The 13958-nt window shown below is 40.1% G+C and overlaps 1 protein-coding gene across 1 annotated transcript in view; it reads left to right on the forward strand.

The window, feature by feature from the left end:
• The window catches only part of ACTR10 (actin related protein 10), a 35796-nt gene extending 22066 nt beyond the window's left edge, over window positions 1–13730 (forward strand). The window contains exons 9-13 of the mRNA XM_010357689.2: window positions 2073–2152; window positions 2232–2305; window positions 8961–9042; window positions 10683–10884; window positions 13299–13730. Of these exons, the coding sequence (XP_010355991.1) occupies window positions 2073–2152; window positions 2232–2305; window positions 8961–9042; window positions 10683–10884; window positions 13299–13480 (620 nt within the window). The 3' untranslated portion in view covers window positions 13481–13730. The remainder of the gene's footprint in view (window positions 1–2072; window positions 2153–2231; window positions 2306–8960; window positions 9043–10682; window positions 10885–13298) is intronic.
• The last annotated feature ends 228 nt before the right edge of the window (window positions 13731–13958 follow it).

The raw sequence follows: 13958 nt of genomic DNA on the forward strand, positions 1-13958 counted from the left end.
ATATGGCTAACATGCTTTACGAGTAATACAACCAAGTTGTCGAATTTCTTGCATTTAACATCAATTTTGTCTCTACTTTAAAAAAAGTATTCCCTAACTACCTTGAAATAATTTTAAGCAGCTCATTATAAAAACTACTTTGCAATAGAATTTTTAAAAGAAAAAGTTTTCGACATACAAAAAGTAAAGTGATACAGTAGAAAGAAAGTGGTAGTGTTGGGGTGTGCTAATGAGGAACAATCATTACAAAAAGCCCAAAACTAAGAGTGTTACATTGCAACTAAGAGCAAAAATTGGCATTGTACCAGCCAGGCACAGTGGCCCATGCCTGTAATCCCAGCACTTTTAGAGGCCAAGGCAGGTGGATCACTTGAGGTCAGGAGTTCGAGACCAGCCTGACCAACATGGCGAAATGCTGTCTCTACTAAAAATACAAAAATTAGCTGGGCATGGTGGCGTGCACCTGTAATCCCAGCTACTTGGGTGGCTGAGGTATGAGAATCGCATGAATCCGGGCGGTGGAGGTTGCGGTGTGCTGAGATTGCCCCACTGCACTCCAGTCTATGCAATAGAGTGAGACTCTGTCAAAAAAAATTGGCATTGTGTTCTGACCAATCAAGATATTTATTAATTTTATTTCTTTTTTTTTCCAATTTATTTTTGGTAACATCTTTTCACAACAAGATTCCTTAAAAAGAATCAGAGAGGCCGGGCGTGGTGGCTCAAGCCTGTAATCCCAGCACTTTGGGAGGCCAAGATGGGCGGATCACGAGGTCAGGAGATGGAGACCATCCTGACTAACACAGTGAAACCCCGTCTCTACTAAAAATACAAAAAACTAGCCGAGCGAGGTGGCAGGCGCCTGTAGTCCCAGCTACTCGGGAGGCTGAGGCAGGAGAATGGCGTGAACCCGGGAGGCGGAGCTTGCAGTGAACTGAGATCCGGCCACTGCACTCCAGCCCGGGCGACAGAGCAAGACTCCGTCTCAAAAAAAAAAAAAAAAAAAAAAAAAAAAAAAAAAAAAAAAGAATCAGAGAGAGGGAGAAAGAAAATCTGGTTTAAAGAAATATACCGGCCAGGCGCGGTGGCTCAAGCCTGTAATCCCAGCACTTTGGGAGGCCGAGACGGGCGGATCACGAGGTCAGGAGATCGAGACCATCCTGGCTAATACGGTGAAACCCCGTCTCTACTAAAAAAAAAAAATATAAAAAACTAGCCGGGCGACGAGGCGGGCGCCTGTAGTCCCAGCTACTCGGGAGGCTGAGGCAGGAGAATGGCGTAAACCCGGGAGGCGGAGCTTGCAGTGAGCTGAGAGCCGGCCACTGCACTCCAGCCTGGGTGGCAGAGCAAGACTCCGTCTCAAAAAAAAAAAAAAAAAAAATATACCATTCAGTTAGAATAACTACATTTTTATGATGGTAAAATTAATTTTTGTTGTGGTTCTCCTTGTATAAGAGATGTCAAACAACAGTTTCTTTAAAGATAATTTTTTAAAAATGAGGTTTTATACAAGATGAATGTACAACATGTCTTATGACACTTTAGTCAATGAAAAAGGTTGTTTTTTTGTTTTGTTTTGTTTTTTTCTAGTTTGGTTTTTTTCTTTGAGACAGAGTTTCACTTTTGTTGCCCAGGCTGGAGTGCAGTGGCAGGATCTCAGCTCACTGCAACCTCTGCCTCCCGGGTTCAAGCAATTCTCCTGCCTCCGCCTCCCAAGCAGCTAGGATTACAGGCACCCGCCACCACACCCAGCTAATTTTTTGTATTTTTAGTAGAGACGGGGTTTCGCCCTGTTGGACAAGCTGGTCTCGAATTCCTGACCTCAGGTCCGCCTGCCTCGGCCTCCCAAAGTGCTGGGATTACAGGTGTGAGCCACTGCACCCAGCCAAAACAGATTTTTTAATGAACAAATTACTGTTAGCTAACTAAAGATGGAAATAGGGTTTATAAAATCCAAAGGAATAGATGATTAGCATGTTCACTTGAATAGAATTGTTTTAACTGGAGTGTAGGTTCACTCTGTTCAATTGTAATCAACTAGCCATAACAAGGTCTCCTTTTCTTCTTTTAAGTGCGTACTTGCTTTGTAAGTGATCTGAAGCGAGGACTAAAAATCCAAGCAGCAAAATTTAATATTGATGGGAATAATGAGGTAAGTTTAAAAAAAAAAAAAGTCTTTTTGCAAAGGTTACAACATGTGTGGACTTATGTTTATGATATTTATATTTCAGCGTCCCTCCCCACCCCCAAATGTTGACTATCCGTTAGATGGAGAGAAGATTTTACATGTCCTTGGATCAATCAGGTTAGATCTTAATTTTAATGAGCAAAGTAGTAAACGAAAATAAACTTTTGGCTTTTAAAAATATTTGTATGAGCCTTTATTTCACTATTGCCATTTTAACAGTTAAGTGTTTATTGTTAAGCCTCATTATTCATGATTTATTTTATTCAGCTTTTTTTTCTTTTGAGACAAGATCTTGCTCTGTTGTCCAGGCTGGAGTGCAGTGGCACTATCTTGGCTCATTGTAACTTTCATCTCCTGGGTCCAAGCAATTCTGCCTCAGCCTCCCAACTAGCTGGAATTACAGGTGCCTGCCACCATGCCTGGCTAATTTTTGTATTTTTTAATATAGACAGGGTTTCAACCATGTTGGCCAGGTTGGTCTCAAACTCCTGACCTCAGGTGATCCGCCTGCCTTGGCCTCCAACAATGCTGAGGTTACAGGCATGAGCCACCGTGCCCTGCCTATTCAGCTTTTTAAATTTTTAAAAATTAAAAAAATATATTATCTCCTATTTATCAAGGTAACTGAGAATTAGTTCAATTCATGAAACTAGCCATTCTTTGAAGTGGGGCAGGAACTATGACACTTTAAAACAGGGGTTAGCAAAATATTTCAGTAAAGGACCAGATAGTAAATAGCTCAGGCTTGGCCAGGCGCAGTGGCTCATGCCTGGAATTCCAGAACTTTGGGAGGCTAAGGTGGGCGGATCACCCGAGGTCGGAAGTTCGAGACCAGCCCGACCAACAAGAAGAAACCTAGTCTCTACTGAAATTACAAAATTAGCTGGCCATGGTAGCACATGCCTGTAATCCCAGGTACTCAGGAGTCTGAGGCAGAAGAATTGCTTGAACTCGGGAGGCAGAGGTTGCGGTGAGCCAAGATCGCACCGTTGCACTCCAGCCTGGGCAACAAGAGCGAAACTCCATCTCAAAAAATAAAATAAAATAAAATAAATAACTCAAGCTTTATGGGTCAATATGGTCTCTATTGCAACTAGTCAACTCTGTAGTTGGAACACAAAATTAGCTATAGATAATATTTAAATGAGTGAGCATGATGAAAAAAATGAGGCCGGGCGCAGTGGCTCAAGCCTGTAATCTCAGCACTTTGGGAGGCCGAGACGGGCAGATCACGAGGTCAGGAGATTGAGACCATCCTGGCTAACACAGTGAAACCCCGTCTCTACTAAAAACTACAAAAAACTAGCCGGGCGACGTGGCGACGCCTGTAGTCCCAGCCACCCGGGAGGCTGAGACAGGAGAATGGCGTGAACCCGGGAGGCGGAGCTTGCAGTGAGCTGAGATCCGGCCACAGCACTCCAGCCTGGGTGACAGAGCCAGACTCCGTCTCAAAAAAAAAAAAAAAAAAAAAAAAAATGAGTGAGCATGACTGTGTTCCAGTAAAACTTTATTTGCAAAAACAGGTGGTGGCTGGATTTCATTCTCAGGCCATATTTGCTGACTCCTGCTTTAAAACTTTTTGTTAGAAAGAATGCATTTTTCCAAATATACTCAGTCTTTAGGACTTAGTAATTCACCGTTTATTGATTTGACTATTCTGTCTGATGATCCAATATAAGTTGTTGTTAAGGACTGACATAATCATCTTAGTAACAATATAACATTTGTTTATAATGCAACTTTATAAAATTTATATTGTAAAAGTTTCCTTGTAAAATATAAGGTCAGAAGATTCACAGAAAATTATTATTATGTAACATATTGAATGTCCTATTAGGCTTTGAGTTAATGTACAGCTTGAAGTATTGAAAGAATGAACATAAATATATGGAAGTTAAAGACGGTAGGTCAGGGTAGCGAAAGAGTGAGAATGTAGTACTTTTTGCTAGCTATTTTTATATCATTGTAATCTCCTATTTAAGTTATGTTTATTAAATTACTTTTTAAAATTTTTTCCTGATTGTTTATTGGATCTCAGTCTAAAGAAGAAGATAACTATTTAAAGAAATACAGAGACCAGGCATGGTAGTTCACACTTGGTTTTTTTTTTTTTTCTTGAGACAGAGTTTTTGCTCTTTTCACCCAGGCTGGAGTGCAATGGCACGATCTCAGCTCACTGCAGCCTCCTTCTGGGTTCAAGTGATTCTCCTGCCTCAACTTCCTGAGTAGGTAGAATTACAGGCGCCCACCACCATGACCGGCTAATTTTTGTATTTTTAGCAGAGATGAGTTTCACCATGTTGGCCGGGCTGATCTCAAATTCCTGACCTCAGGTGATCCACCCGCCTCCGCCTCCCAAAGTGCTGGGATTATAGGCGTGAGCCACCGTGCCTGGCTGGTAGTTCACACTTGTAACCTCAGCACTTTGGGAGGCAGAGGTGGGAGAATATCTTGAGCCCAAAAATTTAAGACCAGCCTGGGCAACATAGTTTGAGACACTGTCTCTACAAAAAAAAAAAAAAAATGTTTTTTAATTAGCCAGGCATGGTGGTACACACCTATAGTCCTAGCTCTTTAGGAAGCTGAGGTGGAAGGATCACTTGAGCCCAGGAGTTTGAGGTTACAGTGATCTATGATTGTACCACTGTACTTTAGCCTCGGTAACAGAGTAAGACCCCAGGATCTGGCCACTGCACTCCAGCCTGGGCGACAGAGCGAGACTCCGTCTCAAAAAAAAATTTTTTTTTGTAGAGATGGAGTCTCACTTTGTTGCCCAGTTGGTTTTGAACTTCACTCAAGCAGTCCTCCCGCCTTGCCCTCCCAAAGTGTTGGGATTACAGGCATGAGCCACCGTCCCCAGCTCCCCATCTCTATTTTCTTAAAGAAAAAAAAAAAGGAAATTCAATCAACATGGAATCATTGGTTCCAAAAAAATAGGAAAATGCATTGCAAATGAAGGAAGCCAGTATGTCTCACATTCCAAACTCAATTATTTATGTTTACTAACGTGTTTTTTGTGTTTTGTGTGTGTGTGTGTGTGTGTGTGTTTGAGGTGGAGTTTCGCTCTTGTTGCCCAGGCTGGAGTGCAATGGTGTGATCTTAGCTCACCACAACCTCTGCCTCCCGGGTTCAAGCAATTCTCCTGCCTCAGCCTCCCGAGTAGCTGGGATTACAGGCATGCACACCACACCCAGCTAATTTTTGTATTTTTAGTAGAGACAAGATTTCTCCATGTTAGTCAAGCTGGTCTCGAACTCCCGACCTCAGGTGATCCGCCTGCCTTGGCCTCCTAAAATGCTTGGGATTATAGGTGTGAGCCACCGTGCCCAGCCTAACATGTTGTTTCTGCCAAAAGGTATAGTTCCATTGAAACCTTCTAATTAGACACAATACTGACCAGTAGTTGGTTGCTAAAGCAAAAGAAGGGTTATTTAAAGTAAAGGACCATTGTAAAAAATCGTATACTAAACATTTTATTTTAACTTAAAATTTGTGTGTATTTATGTTTTTCCAAGACCTATTCTTTGAGGCTAAGTCTACTTATAGAGTTCTGACTTAAAATTATAATAACCAGTAAATCATAATTTATGATTTCCAGCTTTGTTGTTCTTTTTCTAAGTACAGTAAGAGCTTAAAGTTACTAGGAATCAGTCTTGGTACAGAATCCATCTAGTTGGCTGGGCATGGTGGCTCATGCCTGTAATTCCAGCATTTTGATGGGCCAAGGCGGGCGGATCACTTAAAGTCAGGAGTTTGACACCAGCCTAGCCAACATGGTGAAACCCCATCTCTACTATTTACAGAATCCATCTAGTTATTTTCTTCTAGACTTTTACAGTTGTCTCACCTATGTTACAAATATTTTTAAAAACTAACTTGTCTTTCCAAAGCTTTCACATTCATGGAAAGAACAACTTGTTTTCTACCTTAATATTTCATTGGTTAAGAAACAATTGTTGGCCGGGCGCGGTGGCTCAAGCCTGTAATCCCAGCACTTTGGGAGGCTGAGACGGGCGGATCACGAGGTCAGGAGATCGAGACCATCCTGGCTAACACGGTGAAACCCCGTCTCTACTAAAAAATACAAAAAACTAGCCGGGCGAGGTGGCGGGCGTCTGTGGTCCCAGCTACTAGGGAGGCTGAGGCAGGAGAATGGCGTAAACCCGGGAGGTGGAGCTTGCAGTGAGCTGAGATCCGGCCACTGCACTCCAGCCTGGGCAACAGAGCGAGACTCCGTCTCAAAAAAAAAAAAAAAGAAACAATTGTTAAGTTATATAATTTTAATATCGAATCAGCTGACAAAAGATTTGGAAATAGAAGAGTGGATCTTTGTAAGCATGCAGCTTAACTGGTGGAAGAAGTCTGCAGGCATAGTGGCAAGGGCCTGAGCAGCTATGCCCATTCAGCATACTGTAGGCCTCAGTTAGTATACTTTAGTGGTGAAGTGGAAAGAATTAGCTAGTAGATTGAGTCTCATGAAGAGGATTTTATGTTTTGAAAAGAATTTTTCAACGCTTTAAAATAGTTATGCATAATATCCCGATTTTATAAAAAATAGAGTTTATACCTGTATGTGCATAATTTTGTATTGTACTGGTTAGGATTTGGTTTGGCCACAGTTATACAAACCTGAAAATAGTGTCTTCAACAAGTTAGAAGTTTATCTCTCATTTAAAAGAAGTTCAAGGCTGGGCGCAATGGTTCACACCTATAATCCCAGCACCTTGGGATGCCAGTGCTGTTAGATTGCTTGAGCCTGGGATGCAGAGGTTGTGGTGAGCCGAGATTGTGCCATTGCACTCCAGCTTGGGCAACAGGGCAAGACCCTATCTCAAAAAATGTGAAATTAAAAGAAAAGAAGTTCAGAGGTAGATCATCCAGGGATGATATTATCGTCTCATATTAGAGACCCAAACATCTTTCCATCTTTAATCTCCGGGATGTAGCCCTTGTCCTTGAGGTCCAGGATGGCTGCTGGAGTTGTAGCTACCATGTTTTTGTTTTAAGCAAGTAGTCCTAAGAAGGGAAAGAAGAAAGTGCTTAACTCTTAATTAAAAGTCCAACATAGGCCGGGCACGGTGGCTCATGCCTATAATCCCAACACTTTGGGGAGGCTGAGGCAGGCAGGTCGCTTGAGGCCAGGAGTTTGAGACCAACCTGGCCAACATGGCGAAACCCTACCTCTACTGAAAATATACAAAAAATTAGCTGGGCATGGTGGCACAGGCCTGTAATCCCAGCTACTTGGGAGGCTGAGACATGAGAATCACTTGAATCTGGGAGGCTGATGCGAGATCACACCATTGCACAGAGCGAGACTCTGTCTCAAAAGGGAAAAAAAAAGTCCGACATACTACTTCTGCCTCGATCTCCTTGTCTGGTGCTTAACTACATCTAGTTGCAAGAAAGACTGTTTTTTTTTTTTTTAAGAGACGAGGTCTCACTATGCTGCTCAGGCTGGTCTTGAACTCCTGGCCTCAAGCCATTCCCCTGCACTGCCTCAGCCTCCTGAAATGCTGGGATTATAGGCATGAGCCATTGCATCTGGCCAGAGGCTGGTAAATACAGTGTTTTAACTAGTGGGACGGGTTGGAGGCACAGTATATTCAGCTTAAAAATTGAGTTTTATCTTTTTTTATTTTCAAATCCTACAGATTAACAGGCAGTAGTAAAAGATAATACAGAGAGGTCCCATATACCCTTTCAGTTTCTCCCAATGGTTAAACATCTTATATGACTATAATATGATATCAAAACTAGTAAATTGGCATTGGCATAAAGTATATGTCAGTTCTGTGTTATTTTATCATACATAGATTTCTACAGTCACTACAACAATGGCGATACAGAACTATTGCCAGACAGAAAGAAAAATACTGCTTGATCTCACTTGTATATGTGGAATCTAAAAAAAAAAGTGAAACATCTAGAAACAGAGAGTAAAACAGTGGTTGTTAGGAGTTGAGAGGGGAAGGAAATGAGGAGAGGGTCAAAGGACACAAACCTGTAGTTATGAGTGATGAATAAGCCTAGAGATCTAATGTACAGCATGAGGACATTAGTTAGTAATACTGTATTCTATACTGAAATTTTGCTAATAGATTTTGGGTGCTCTTACTACTTATGGAAGGTGATGGATAGGTTAGTTTGCTTGAATGTAGTAATTACTTCACTGTGTGTGTGTGTGTATATATATATCAAAATATGTTGTATACCTTAAATATAATACATATAATTTTTTTAAAGATATAGAACTCTTTCATCACCACAAAGATCTTCCTCATGCTACCAAAAAGTAATAGAGTTATTTTAATTTGAGAATAAACTGGAAAATGGATATTTTACTAAGCAACTGGTGATCCTTGTATTATTTTAAAAAAGAAATGGGGGGGGTGGTTGCTTATAAATCTCTTGTATCACCAGCTAATCTGCTTGTTGAATCTTACTATTATAGAATACTATTTCTTTTCTCTTCTTAGGTTTGGGGAGTTATAATTGGACACAAAATAAATGTAAATGTATACATAATAATAGTAACAGCTAATAATTTAGGCAGACCCTGTTCTATTAACTCATTGCATCTTCACCTCAACCCCTGAGGCAGGCATTGTTATCCTCTCCATTTACAAATGAGAACAACTTGTATTTTAATAATTATTCTTTGTTAATGTAGTATTGGTACTTAAAAATACTATGTAAATGGAAATCATGGTATATTCTGTGTAATAATATGTGACACCAACAGAAAGCTCTCTTTTTCAAATCCCATTAGAGATTCAGTTGTGGAAATTCTTTTTGAACAAGATAATGAAGAGAAATCAGTTGCCACTTTAATATTGGATTCCCTTATACAGGTATTTTATCTTGTCAAAAACATTCCCTTTATTATCACAGTCCTTTAAAGAAAAATTTTAAATGTTATTTTAGGCAACTAGCGATCCTTGTCACATATTATTTTTAATATGTGTCAACAACTAATCTGCTTATTGAATTTTATTAATTTTTACAGAATGCAGTCCTTTTTTAAAACTTTTTAAACTTTTATTTTAAACTTTTATAGTTCATGAGTTTTACTTTGGTACTGAGAAATGGCATCTACAGCATTCCAAACCCCAGGATAATGAGTGCCATGGACATGTGCTTATTTATTTATTTATTTATTTATTTATTTATTTATTTTGAGACAGTCTTGCTCTGTCACCCAGGCTGGAGTGCAGTGGCATGATCTCGGCCCACTACAACTTCTGCCTCCTGGTTCAAGTGATTCTCTTGCCTCAGCCTCCCAACTAACTGGGATTACAGGTGTCCACCACTATGCCTGGCTAATTTTTGCATTTTTAGTAGATACAGGGTTTCACCATGTTGTCCAGGCTGGTCTCGAACTCCTGACCTTGTGATCCACCCACCTCTGCCTCCCAAAGTGCTGGGATTACAGGCGTGAGCCACCGTACCCGACCTTTTTTTTTTTTTTTTTGACAGAGTTTTGCTCTTGTTGCCCAAGCTGGAGTGCAATGGTGTGATCTTGGCTCACTGCAACCTCCACCTCCTGGGTTCAAGCGATTCTCTTGCCTCACCCTCCCAAGTAGCTGGGATTACAGGCATGTGCTACCATGCCTGGCTAATTTTGTGTTTTGGGGTAGAGATGGGGTTTCTCCATTTTGGTCAGGCTGGTCTTGAACTCCTGACCTCAGGTGATCCACCTGTCTCAGCCTCCCAAAGGGCTTGGATTACAGGCATGAGCCACCGTGCCCAGCGACGTGCATTCTTTTAAGAGCCAGGACCAGATTTTTATTTAGTACCTAGTGTGGTTTATGGTTCCTTCCAATTCAGGGTTGTATCGTATTCAATTTTAAATTCCACAGGACATATGTTAATGATATGTCTCTTTTTTTAAATGACTATATAATTATAGGACTTCGCATGAAATACCATTGCCTTGGAAGATATGTTTGCCTCTAGGGCTCCATTCATTGAAGGACCTTATCATTGCTAACTCTTAAAGAGAACTGATGTAGAACCATAATTTTTCTAGGAGTGTTATCTTCCCACTTAACAACTGGCACTTGAATACACCTTAGAAAAATGAAATTTCCACATACTTCCCTTACCCCAAAAAAGAGAAGTTATTTCTTCTCATGCTCTTTGCCCTACTTAATCATTGCTACCCTGACAATGAGAACACTCACATATTACTGCTGTATACCCTATGGAATGTAAAATTCTATGCTATTAGACTTTAAAATATTTTAAAATCTTTAAAGTTTATGTATATATTTGGCAGTATTTTTATGGTGGTTATACTTGCTTTGCTACATGAAAGAAACCTTGCCGTGGCCCTTTTTGTGATACAAATGATCACCTGTTTAATCTGTAGTATTATAATAATAATATATAATAATAGTATATATAATATGTATATTTTCTTAAGTTCAGTCAAGCATTATTTGTACAGTTCAGAATAAGTCCTTCTTTTTTTCTTTCTTTTTAATAACAGTGTCCAATAGACACCAGGAAGCAACTAGCAGAGAATTTGGTAGTCGTAGGTGGCACTTCTATGTTGCCAGGATTTCTCCACAGATTGCTTGCAGAAATAAGGTATTTGGTAGAAAAACCAAAATATAAAAAAGTCCTTGGCACTAAGACGTTTCGAATTCATACTCCACCTGCAAAAGCTAATTGTGTGGCCTGGTTGGGAGGTAAGAATTTCACTTTTAAAATATAGTGATTATATAGTATTTGGTCTCTGAATGACACTATTAATGGATATATTACAATAAATAATTCAGGGTTCAGAATTGCCCACTTGATAAATACAACTAACATTGACTTTTTCTTTTTTTTTTTTTTCTTTTTTTTTTTTTTGAGACGGAGTCTCACTCTGTCACCAGGTTGGAGTGCAGTGCAGTGGTGCGATCTGGGCTCACTGCAAGCTCTGCCTCCTAGGTTCAAGCAATTCTCCTGCCTCAGCCTCCCGCATATCTAGGACTACGGGCACGCACCACCATGCCCAGCTACTTTTTGTATTTTTGGTAGAGACGGGGTTTCACCATGTTGGCCAGGATGGTCTTGATCTCTTGACCTCGTGATCCACCCACCTCGGCCTCCCAAAGTGCTGGGATTATAGGCATGAGCCACCACGCCCAGCTGACTTTTTCTTAAATTATATTAATTGTCAGAATTTTATATCTATTTCTCTTGGCATTTGCACTGTGATATTAACTTCCTCATTTAGTTAAAGTCATCCCTCAAAATAGTGAAAGCTATGAATTTATTCCAGTGATGGATGCTACCTTTTTTTTTTTTTTGAGACAGAGTTTCATCCTTGTTGCCCGTCCAGCTGGAGTGTAATAACGCAATCTCAGCTCACTGCAACGTCCGCATCCAAGGCTCAAGCAATCCTCCTGCCTCCGCCTCCCTAGTAGCTGGGATTATAGGCACCCGCCACTACGCCCGGCTAATTTTTTTGTATCTTTAGTAGAGACGGGGTTTCTCCATGTTGGTCAGGCTGGTCTCAAACTTGTGACCTCAGGTGATCCGCCCGCCTCGGCCTCCCAAAGTGCTGGGATTACACGTGTGAGCCACCGTGCCCGGCTTACCATTTCTTAAAATGTTTATTTTAATGTCTTGCAAATTTAGTGAGCCACATATGAAAATTGGTCTCTTTATTTTATAACTGTATTTGTGACCAAGTTCATTAAATGTTTTAAGTAATGATGGTTTCACCTTAATAAGCAAATAACCTAATAAGTACAGTTGACCCTTGAACAACATGGGTTCGAATTATGTGGGTCCATTGATATGCTGTTTTTAGGAAATATGTTGGAAAAATTTTTGAAGATTTGCAGCAATTTAAAAAACATAGACAAACCACGTAGCCTAGAAATATCAAAAAAATTAAGAAAAAGATATGTCATGAATGTATAAAAAATATATATGTAGATACTGGTCTGTTTATGTGTTAATTGACTATTCATGTTATTGGTAAGACTTCTCAGTCAACAGTAGACTATTGGTAGTTAAGTTTTGGGGGAGGCAAAAATTATACATGGATTTTTCAGCTGCTTGCGGGTCCACACCCCAATCCCTGCATTGTTCAAAGGTCAGCTGTAACTACTTTGAAGGGAGAAACAATAATGAATATGTACATTTATATACGTTCTGATATGTGTTTTATGATGCAGAGCTAGAAGGTATCAGGATTGTACATTCAGAGAGAAAAACAAAGTAGTGTGACATTTTAAAATGAATGTTACATTATTTCTTGTAAAATAGGATTTGGTAAAAATGTAGTTTTGATCTAGGACAAATTGACTTAGTAATGGAATTGTTTTTATTTATTTATTTATTTTTTTTTTTCTGAGACGGAGTCTCGCTCTGTCACCCAGGCTGGAGTGCAGTGGCCAGATCTCAGCTCACTGCAAGCTCCGCCTCCCGGGTTCACGCCATTCTCCTGTTTCAGCCTCCTGGGTAGCTGAGACTACAGGCGCCCGCCACCTCGTCCGGCTAGTTTTTTGTAGTTTTTAGTAGAGACGGGGTTTCACTGTGTTAGCCAGGGTGGTCTCGATCTCCTGACCTCGTGATCCACCCGTCTCGGCCTCCCAAAGTGCTGGGATTACAGGCTTGAGCCACCGCGCCTGGCCGGAATTGTTTTTAAAAGACTGTCTTGTGGGTCTTAATAGGGTCTTCAGTATAGAATGTTAGGACATTATGATGATGTTTATTGGGTTTTGCAGTACCATTTTATTTATTGATATGTAACCTTAGTTGTGAGAGAGAAAACTCAGAATCTTATTGATTGTATTTACACAAAGTTGAAAATACCTTCCACTCCACTCTAACTTGCTTTTAAATGCAATAATACTTGTTATCATGTTCACTCTTAACCTGCTAAAGGGCATTTCAATTACTTTAACACGGAGTTATGGCTTACTCTATTATTCAAAATATAAAATAAAGAATAGCTTGACTGGAATTACTTTGAAGATTGTGGCAATGCATTGCTGAATTTTACCAATCTACTTTTGTCGTATAGTGAAGTAGATGTATATGTACATAAAGTTTTCTAGTAAAAGTTTTCATCTTAGCTATAAAAAATATTTTTGTCACACAGGGGCTATTTTTGGAGCATTACAAGATATACTTGGGAGCCGTTCTGTTTCAAAGGAATATTATAATCAGACGGGCCGTATACCTGATTGGTGTTCTCTCAATAACCCACCTTTGGAAATGATGTTTGATGTTGGGAAAACTCAACCACCTCTGATGAAGAGAGCGTTTTCCACTGAGAAATAGAAGTTTGATTAAAAATCAGCCTTGCTTCATATTAAATATTTAACCAATTATAAGCAAATTGTACAAAGTATGTGGGATGTTTTGTTACAGAGGAGTATAGTGGAAGTGAAAGCATTCTGTGTTTACTCTTTGCATTAATATATAATTCTTTTGACTTTGTTTCTCTTGTGTACTGGTAACATGGTAGCTGGTGCTTACTGAAATCTGTTGTGTTAATATCAATAAAGTATAGTAAAGCAGTTTGATTTTGGAAGTTTGTTATGTGGCTTTTTTTTTTTTTTTTTTTTTTTTTTTTTTTTGAGACAGAGTCTCCTCTGTTGCCCAGGCTGGAGTGCAGTGGTGCTCTGCTCACTGCAAGCTCCGCCTCCCAGGTTCACGCCATTCTCCTGCCTCAGCCTTCTGAGTATCTGGATTACAGGCACCGGATTACAGGCGCCCGCCACCATGCCCAGCTAATTTTTTGTATATGTAGTAGAGA

The sequence above is a fragment of the Rhinopithecus roxellana genome, chromosome 5, assembly GCF_007565055.1.
Source record: "Rhinopithecus roxellana isolate Shanxi Qingling chromosome 5, ASM756505v1, whole genome shotgun sequence".
NCBI classification, from domain to species: Eukaryota; Metazoa; Chordata; class Mammalia; order Primates; family Cercopithecidae; genus Rhinopithecus; species Rhinopithecus roxellana.